The 9,157-nt window shown below is 72.2% G+C and overlaps 2 protein-coding genes across 2 annotated transcripts; both read right to left on the bottom strand.

Moving 5' to 3' along the window:
* Positions 1-198: 198 nt before the first annotated feature.
* SPATA2L (spermatogenesis associated 2 like) lies at positions 199-2,001 on the bottom strand. The gene is made up of 2 exons (XM_075433352.1): positions 1,479-2,001; positions 199-1,404 (listed from the first exon to the last, which is right to left on the bottom strand). Exons 1-2 carry the CDS (start codon positions 1,815-1,817, stop codon positions 373-375), a joined length of 1,371 nt encoding a protein of 456 aa, XP_075289467.1. The 5' UTR covers positions 1,818-2,001; the 3' UTR covers positions 199-372.
* Positions 1,734-9,097, bottom strand: VPS9D1 (VPS9 domain containing 1). Its single transcript, XM_075433341.1, has 16 exons — positions 8,987-9,097; positions 8,577-8,649; positions 8,307-8,399; positions 7,421-7,583; positions 7,167-7,278; positions 6,949-7,011; positions 6,666-6,718; positions 6,490-6,577; positions 5,601-5,686; positions 5,061-5,521; positions 4,392-4,521; positions 4,121-4,314; positions 3,949-4,030; positions 3,748-3,852; positions 2,284-2,403; positions 1,734-1,818 (listed from the first exon to the last, which is right to left on the bottom strand). Exons 1-15 carry the CDS (start codon positions 9,095-9,097, stop codon positions 2,328-2,330), a joined length of 1,890 nt encoding a protein of 629 aa, XP_075289456.1. The 3' UTR covers positions 1,734-1,818; positions 2,284-2,327.
* Between the last annotated feature and the right edge of the window lie 60 nt (positions 9,098-9,157).

Consider the following 9,157-nt stretch of genomic DNA (forward strand, 5'->3'; position numbering starts at 1 on the left):
AGTGAATCACCTCGTCCCCTGGCAGCTCTGGCCCTGCTCTGCGTCCCAAGAGGGCCCGGCCCTGCGAGGTGAGAGCTGCTCCCGCCGGGCGATGCGGCATCGGGCGGCACCGTGGGCCCCGTCCCTTCCCCAGCAGCCAGCGCGCTCGGGCCGCTGCTCCCCGTTTCCCCCCGGAAAACGGCACGGACAGACGACGCGCGAGGCAGCCACACTTTACTGAGACGCACCGAGCCGGTTACAGCGGGAGCGCCGGGGCCCAAGGCGAAGCAGAGCACGGCACAGACCCCGCTGCGAGTTCGGTGTCCCCAGGGCTGAGCGGCAGCTGTCCCCGTCCCCTTCCGAGCGTGGCAGGACGGGTACAGCCACCGGCTGCTAGGCCCAGGGCCCGGAGCCGTCGGCCAGCAGCATGTCCACCTCCGTCCGCTGCAGCCAGAGCCGCCGCTGCCTCTCGCTGCGCAGCTCCTGCCCGCGGTGCCGGCTGCGGCAGGCCTGCCCGGCGGCGCAGGCGCTGGCGTGGAGCTGCTGGCAGGTGCTGCAGCAGTAGGAGGGCAGCGCGCCCCGGCGCAGGCACGAGTGCAGCTGGTAGCAGGGCAGCGCGGGGGCTTCCTGTGGGGCGGTGGGGGGCAAATCCTGGGGGTCCCCCGGCACCTGGGGGCTTCCGCTCCCCGCGGCCAGGGCAGACAGCGGGCTGCCGGCCGCGCCGAGCTCCTGCTGTGGGAAGAGCCGAGAGGAGGAGCAGGATATGTCCAGGCTGGGGTTGCCTGGGGAGGGCACCGGCTCCTGCCCAGGCTCCCCAGCTCCGTAGCAGTCCTGGGTGCCCCATGGGCTGCTGGGGTCCTTCCACAGCGCCGGGGGGGTCACATCCCCAGGGTCCTTCCACAGCACCGGGGGGGTCACATCCCTAGGGCCCCTCTGCAGCGCTGCGGGGGCTGTGTCCCCAGGGTCCTTCCACAGCGTTGGGGGGGCTGCGTCCCCAGGGTCCTTCCACAGCGCTGCGGGGGCTGCGTCCCCAGGGTCCCTCCACAGCGCTGCGGGGGCTGCGTCCTCGCTACCGGCCGGCATCTCCCGGTAGAGATCCACGCCGTCACCGCAGGCGGCAGGCAGCAGGCGCAGCATGTCCACGCAGGCCTCCGCGTCCCCGGCCAGCCGGCGGGCCTCCAGCAGCTCCTCGGGGCGCAGCAGGCGCGGCCGCAGCCGCAGCACCATCTCCTCCAGGATCTCGCACTCCAGCCGGCAGGCGAAGAAGCCACAGGCGGCAGCGGCCAGCTCGGGCCCGGGCCGCGGCCGGGAAATGGCCAGGCGATGCCGGTCGCGCCGTTCGTAGCCCAGCCGGGCGAAGCTCTGCAGCAGGTCGGCTTCGGGGAGCGCGGGGCGCAGCCAGTGCACGTAGGCACCGGAGAAGGTCTGCAACGAGAGAGCAGGGGCAGGGCTGGAGGGGCGCGGGGCACGCGGGGGTCCCCGCCGCCACCGTCCCTCACCTGCACCGTGCCGAACTCCTTGCGCCAGGGGAAGAGGTAGAGGTTGGCGGCCGCCGTCTCCAGCAGCCCGAAGGCGGCAGCCAGGCCTCGCAGTGCCGGGCCCACGTCGGGACGGCCTCGCAGGCCGTGGGCCAGCAGCGCCGGGGCCTCCTCCTGCAGGGCCCCCAGCAGGGCCGGGTCCCGCTGCAGCCGCCGCCGCAGCCGCTCCTCGAAGCTGCGGTCGGAGCAGGCCCCGGCGCAGCCGCGGGGGAACTCCCGCTCCAGGCAGCGCCGGTACTGCTCCCGGTACTCCCGGTGCTCCTCCCGGTGCTCCTGCCGCGGCACCGAGCCCGCACACATCCTGCGGGAGCGGCAGCGCCGTCACCGCACCGGACAACCCCCCCCGCTCCCCGGTACTCCCGGGCCCGGTGCCCCCCGCTCCACTTCCGGGAACGGCAACAGGGAGAAGGGGGGCGGTGCCCTCACACGGGCCCGCCCACTCAAGGGCGGGGCTGGCCCTGCGCCCCACCCACTGGAGGGCAGGACTGCCCATGCACCCCGCCCACTCAAGGGCGGGACTCGCCCTGCGCCCCGCCCACCGGAGGGAGGGACTGGCCCTGAGCGCCCCCCCCCAAGGGCGGGACTCGCCCTGCGCCCCACCCAATCAAGGGCGGGACTGGCCCTGCGCCCCGCCCACTCGCGGCCCTGCGCCCACAGCGCCCCCCGCAGGACGGGGAGGAGCAGCGCGGCGGCGGGGCCGCTGTGATGCCGCGGTCCCTTCCCGGTCCCCCCTCCCCCGACTCCGGGTCCGGGGAGCGGCACCTGCCTGCGCCCGGGGGGGCGGGGAGAGGGTCCCCCGGTGCCGCTGCCTCACTGCAGGGACTCCACGTAGGACAGGGCGCTCTGCAGGGACGTCAGGCAGTACCCCTCCTCCCCGATCAGGTACCTACGCCGCACACCGCCACCGTCACGGCCGGGACACCGCCGCGGCCACCGCACTGCCACGCCTGGGACGCTGACAGGGCCAGGACGTGGCTGGGATGCTGCCACGGCTGGGACACCACCATGGCCAGGACACTGCCACAGCTGGCACACTGCAATGGCCACCACACTGCCACGGCTGGGACATTGATGTGGCCAGGACATGGCTGGGACACTGCCACGGCCGGGACACCACCACAGGCACCATACCACCATGGCCAGGATGCTGCCACGGCCACCACACCACCATGACCAGGACGCTGCCACAGCTGGGACACTGCCACGGCCACAACATGGCCACAGCCAATGCACCATCATGGCCAGGACACCATCATGGCTGGACACTGCCACGGCCATGGCACCACCATGGCCAGGACACCATCATGGCTGGGACGCAGCCACAGCCACCACACTGCCATGGCCACCACCATCACGGCCACCACACCACCATGGCGAGGACACCGCCACAGCTAGGACATCGCCACAGCCAGGACACTGCCATGGCCAGGACACCACCATCATGGCCACCACGCCACCATGGCAAGGACAACATCATGGCGAGGACATCGCCATCATGGCCACCATGCCACCATGGCCAGGACACCATCATGGCTGGGGCACTGCCATGGTGAGGACATCACCACAGCCAGGACACTGCCATGGCTTGGACACCACCATGGCCACCACACCACCAAGGCTGGGACACCACCATGGCGAGGCCATCACCACAGCCAGGACACTGCCATGGCTTGGACACCACCATCATGGCCACCACACCACCATGACCAGGACACTGTCATGGCTGGAGCACTGCCATGGCGAGGACATCGCCACAGCCAGGACACCGCCATGGCTTGGACACCGCCATGGCCACCACACCACCATGGCTGGGACACCGCCATGGCGAGGACATCACCACAGCCAGGACACCGCCATGGCTTGGACACCACCATCATGGCCACCATGCCACCACGGCAAGGACACCGTCATGGCTGGGGCACTGCCACGGCGAGGACATCGCCACAGCCAGGACACCGCCATGGTTTGGACACCACCATCATGGCCACCATGCCACCACGGCGAGGACACCGTCATGGCTGGGGCACTGCCACCGCCACAGTGAGGACACCACCATGGCCACTGTCCCATCCTGCATGCCACCATGGTGTCCACGCCGCAGCCCTGCGCCCACAGGAGCCCCAGCCCCCAACCCGCTCCCTCCCCTCCCCCACCACCAGCCCCCGCAGCCCCGTCCCGGGAGGGGGTCTCGGCCGGTGCCCCCCGTCCCCGCGTGCCCCCCGCCGCCTACCCCTCGTGGATGAACTCCTCCAGCGCCGCGCACTCGGAGAGCAGCTGGGGCAGCCCCGTCCGCAGCACCACGTAGGAGAGGATGGGCAGCAGGTCGTCCGCGCCGCTGCCGCCAACCGCAGCCGTCAGCCGCCGCCACCCCCGGTCCCCCCCCGGCGCAGGGTTGGGGGGGGGGGGCGAGCACCCCGCTCCCCGTACTCACATGGCGGCGGAGACGGGGGTCCGGCCGTCGCGGGCGCCGCAGTACTCCTCGGCACACTCGCAGATGCCGCGCAGGGCTCGCACTGCGGCACAGAGCGGGCGCTGAGCGGCACCCAGACACCCCCCCTGGGGGTGTCCCCCCCACCCCAAACCCCCCCCTCATGTCCCCGCACCGATGCAGTCCAGCTTCCTGCGGGGACACGTCTCCAGCGGGATGAGGCGCAGATCCTCGACGGCGGAGCCGTACGCGGGGCGGCCGGCGGCCGCGGGGAAGAGGCGGGAGGAGAGCCCGACGGCGGCGGGGCCGGCGTGGCGATGCCGCTCCATGCTGCGGGCCAGGGCCGCCTCGCGGGGCCGGTGCACGCTCCTGCGGGCAGAGGGGCGAGGGGCTGCCGCCGAGGGGCCCGGAGGGGGTCCGGGGGTCCCAGCGCCGGGCGGCGGTACCTGTAGAGGGCCAGGAGCGGGGCCCAGAGCGGCGGGAAGAAGGCCTCCTCCAGGCAGGCCAGGCACTGGTCCTTGCCGGCGGCCGTGTTCAGCCCCTCGAAGGCCAGCAGCGTCAGGGCCAGCAGCCTGTCTGGGAACGGCCGAGGGACCTGATAAATGTCCCATTAGGTCGAGGGGACCCAATAAATGTTAATAAATATCTGCAGGGTGGGGGTCAGGAGGATGGGGCCAGACTCTTTGCAGTGGTGCCCAGCGACAGGACAAGGGGCAACGGGCACAAACTGAAGCAGAGGAAGCTCCAGCTGAACCCGAGGAAGAACTTCTTCCCTCTGCGGGTGCCGGAGCCCTGGCCCAGGCTGCCCAGGGAGGCTGTGGAGTCTCCTTCTCTGGAGATATTCCAGCCCCGCCTGGCCGCGGTGCTGTGCAGCCTGCTCTGGGTGACCCTGCTTGGGCAGGGGGTTGGGCTGGGTGACCCCCAGAGGGTCCTGCCAACCCCTGCCATGCTGGGATTCTGTGATTCCATGAGTTACACAGCACACTCGGCCGCTGCCAGCGAGACCCCAGCCTCGTCCTCCCCACCCCGCACCCCGCGTCGGCCCCAGCTACACAACGGGATGGCGGGGTGACCCCCTCCTCCCCCCCCAGAGCCCACCGATGGCCGTCCCTCACCGATGGCGTTGTGGATGTCCCGTACGACGCCCTTCAGCTGCTCCGGCAGCGTGGTCTCCCGCTCCGGGGGCTCGGCGGGGACCCAGCCCTCCGGCGACGCCAGGAACCGCTCCAGGTCCTCGAAGGAGCTCTCCCGCGGGGTCTGGGGGGCCGCCACCAGCCCCCCGCCCTCCGCCCTGGAGGTGCCGGGGCCGGCGTCGGCGAGGGGCGTGCTGGACAGGCTGTGCCGCAGCGCGGCCGGGCCGTGCTCGGGCACCGAGAACATGCAGTGGAGGCTGCGGGAGGCTCGGAGCCGGCGGCCCCCCGGCTCGGCGGGCAGCGAGCCCCCCGCGTCCAGCCAGAGGGCGGTGGGGGAGGCGGGGGTGGCATCGGCGGCGCTCCGGGTGACGGCGGGGTACAGGCGGGCGTACACCGCGCACTGCAGCTGCCGCAGGAGCTGGGCGACGGGGTGCTCGGGGAAGCTGGAGGGAGAAGGCGGGGGGAGCAGGGGGTACCGCGGCCCCCTCGCTCCCCGCAGGGCCCTCCCCACGCCGGCGCTACCTGAGGAGGCAGGAGAAGAGCCCCGACACCAGGGAGAGGTCCGCCGGGCTCCGCTGCAGCCGGGCCTTCCACTGCCGCGGCCAGTCCTGGGGAGTGTCCGCGGGCGGTCAGCGGGGATGGCACCCTGCCCCACGGCACGGTGTCCTGCCCCATGGCACGGCTCTCTGCCCCATGGCATGGCTCTCTGCCCCATGGCACGGCTCCCTGCCCCGTGGCACAGCACCATGCCCCACGGCACGGCACCCTGCCCCACAGCACGGCACACTGCCCCATGGCACAGCACCACACCCCATGGCACGGCATTCTGCCCCACAGCAAAATGTCCTGCCACATGGCACAGCTCCCTGCCCCATGGCACAGAACCCTGCCCCATGGCACAGCATCCTGCCCCATGGCACAGCATTCTGCCCCATGGCACAGCATCCTGCCACATGGCACGGCATGTGCCCCATGGCACAGCACCCTGCCCCCACAGTGCCTGGGGAAAGCACAGCACCCTGTCCCAGGGCAAGACATCCTGCCCCACGGCACAGCTCCCTGCTCCATGGCACAGCACCCTGTCCCCACAGTGCCTGGGGACAGCACAGCACCCTGCCCCACGGCACAGCTCCCTGCCCCACGGCACAGCACCCTGTCCCCACAGTGCCTGAGGACAGCACAGCACCCTGTCCCAGGGCATGGCATCCTGCCCCATGGCACAGCTCGCTGCCCCACAGCACGGCTCCCCGCCCCCTCAGTGGGTGGGGACAGCACAGCACCCCTCCCCAGCAGCACCCAGGGGTGTGAAGGCCCCCTGCCCCGCAGCACCCAAGCACAGCGCTCATCCTGCCCCCACGACACGGTCCTGTCCCCACAGCGCCCGCAGCAGCAGCCTTGGGCGCGTACTCACGTGGTCCTGCTCGTACTCGAGGACGGCGGCGTAGAGGGCCCTCTGCTCCTGCTCCTCAGGGGTGAGGGCCACGCTGCCGGAGAACCTCCTGGGGACACGAGGTGGGTCTCAGGTGAGGGGCCCCACCAGGGTGGCCCCCGCGCCCTGGGGGTCCCCGCCGTGACCTCCCCGCTCACCGGTTGGCAGCCTCCTGCAGCCGCAGCCGCCGCTCCTCCATCTTCCGCTGCAGCTGGGCCCGCGGCACAGTTAAGGCTGCGGAGACGGCGCGGCCCCCAGCCGGCACCACTCGCCCCCCGCCGCGGCACAGCCACGGCACCCACGCGCTGGGAGCAGCCCTTCTCCCACCTCCACCCCCCCAGGACCAGGGTCCCCAGCGCTGCGCGGGATCGGGGCAGCCCAGGGACAGTGCCGGGGGGCGCGGGGCCAGCACCCAGAGCTCTCTCCCGCCAGGAAGGATACGGTCTCCTCCCGGGCCTTGGCGATCACCAGATTCTCCATCATCTGCCGCTGCAGGGACAGCGTCTGTGGAGCAGGCGGCGTGTTGGGGACACCTGCTCCAAGCCCACGGGCGCCTGCCCGAAGCCCACGGGCGCCAGCGTGGCAGGCACAGAGCAGGGGGTCCCGCAGGTGCCGCTGGGACCCCCTCCCCTCCCAGCCCGGCGGGGGTCCCCACTTGCCAGGGAGGTCTTCTGCAGGGCCTGGCTGGGGTTCAGCCGCGCTACCCGTGCCTCGTAGGCAGCCTTCAGCTTCTGGTTCTGCAGAGACGCCTCCTCCAGCGGTGTCAGCTCCCTGCTGGGAACCAGCCCTCAGCACCCACCGCGGAGCACAGCGACACGACCTGGGGACCCTTCCCCACTGTGAGCACCCCCCTGCCACCCCCCCAACCTGGGGCAGCCCCCCCGCCAGCCCAGCCGCGTCCGAGCCCACGTACTTCCGCGCGCTCTGCGCCTCGGCGATCTGCAGCTTCTGGAAGATCTCCGGCGGCAGGAAGGGAGAAAGCTTCCCCCCCTCATCCGAGAGGACCCGGCGGTGCGTGGGGAGGGGAGCGGGGCCCCCGCTCCGCTCCTGCGCAGCCGGTTTTGCCTGGACTTTCCCTGGGGAGGGACGGAGAGGTCAGCTGCCCCCCGCCGCCAGCCCGGCCACAGGTGGGGGGCCCAGCTCCCCAAAGCAGCGTGCCCTGGGTGCCAAGAAGGCCGATGGGATCCTGGGGTGCATGAGGAGGAGTGTGGGCAGCAGGGCGAGGGAGGTTCTCCTCCCCCTCTGCTCTGCCCTGGGGAGGCCCCATCTGGAGTCCTGCTGGGCTCCCCAGCTCAAGAAAGATGAGGAGCTACTGGAGAGAGCCCAGCAGGGGGCTATGAGGATGAGGAGGGGACTGGAGCATCTCTGCTACGAGGAGAGGCTGAGGGAGCTGGGTTTGTTCAGCCTGCAGAAGAGAAGGCTGAGAGGGGACCTTAGAAATGCCTCTAAATATCTGCAGGGTGGGTGTCAGGAGGATGGGGCCAGACTCTTTCCAGTGGTGCCCAGCGACAGGACAAGGGGCAACGGGCACAAACTGAAGCAGAGGAAGCTCCAGCTGAACCCGAGGAAGAACTTCTTCCCTCTGAGGGTGACGGAGCCCTGGCCCAGGCTGCCCAGGGAGGCTGTGGAGTCTCCTTCTCTGGAGATATTCCAGCCCCGCCTGGACGCGGTGCTGTGCCCCCTGCTCTGGGTGACCCTGCTTGGGCAGGGGGTTGGGCTGGGGGACCCACAGAGGGCCCTGCCAGCCCCCAACGTTCTGTGACTCTGTGCAGCGGGACCCCCCCAGCCCCCTCGCTCACCCAGCGCCGCCGCGATGGACTTGACCCTCTCCAGGCACTGCTCCGCCAGCTTCAGCATCTTCGGGGTGTCGGGGCTGACCCCCTCGCTGCCGTCTGTGGGGAGGGGCAGGGTGTCAGGGGTGCCGGCGGGGGCCCCCGCCTCGTCCTGCCCCACGTTGTGCCTTCCCGGCAGGCCTGGGGGAAGGCCGGTGGCAGGGGAGCGGGGGCCGGCGAGCAGGCCCAGGGGAGCGAAGGTTCTTGGGGGGCAGTGGGGGGGGGGTCGTGCCCCACCTGTGCCCACCGCCTCCTCCTGCAGGGCCTGGGCGATGATGGCGATGCTCCTCAGGTACTCCGCGTAGGCCTCCTGTGAGAGAGGGGGGCTGAGCCGTGGGACCCCCGCCCACCCCCAGCCCGGACGGAGGTGTCGGGGGGGGCCGCGGAACCGCTGAGACCCCCGGGCCCTGCGGGGGGGGGGGGCTACTCCCGGGGGAGGGGGTGTGTCAGGATCGGGCCCTTCCCGGGGGTTGTCGCGGCTCCCCCTAGGACCCCCACACCCCGCATCCTGCCCGCGGCGTTCCCCCCGACCCCGGCCCTCCCGCTGCCCCCAGGGCCGGGGGTGGGGGAGGGACCCAGAGGGGAGGGCGGGCCCGGGGATGCGGGGTGAGCCCCGGGGGTGCCGTCCCGCCCCGCTCCGCGCTCACCCGCGCCCTCCCGGCGCTGTCCATCTCCAGCGCGCCGCTCGCCGCCCTCATGGCGGCCTGCAGGGCCCGGCCCGCCCCGGCCCCGGGCCCGTCGCCGCCCGCCGCGGCCATGGCGGCCGCCGCCCGGAACGGCGCGATCGCGCCGCGGCGCCCGGGGGGGAAGGCGTTAGG

The sequence above is a fragment of the Opisthocomus hoazin genome, chromosome 12 (genome assembly GCF_030867145.1).
Source record: "Opisthocomus hoazin isolate bOpiHoa1 chromosome 12, bOpiHoa1.hap1, whole genome shotgun sequence".
In the NCBI taxonomy this organism is placed as follows: domain Eukaryota; kingdom Metazoa; phylum Chordata; class Aves; order Opisthocomiformes; family Opisthocomidae; genus Opisthocomus; species Opisthocomus hoazin.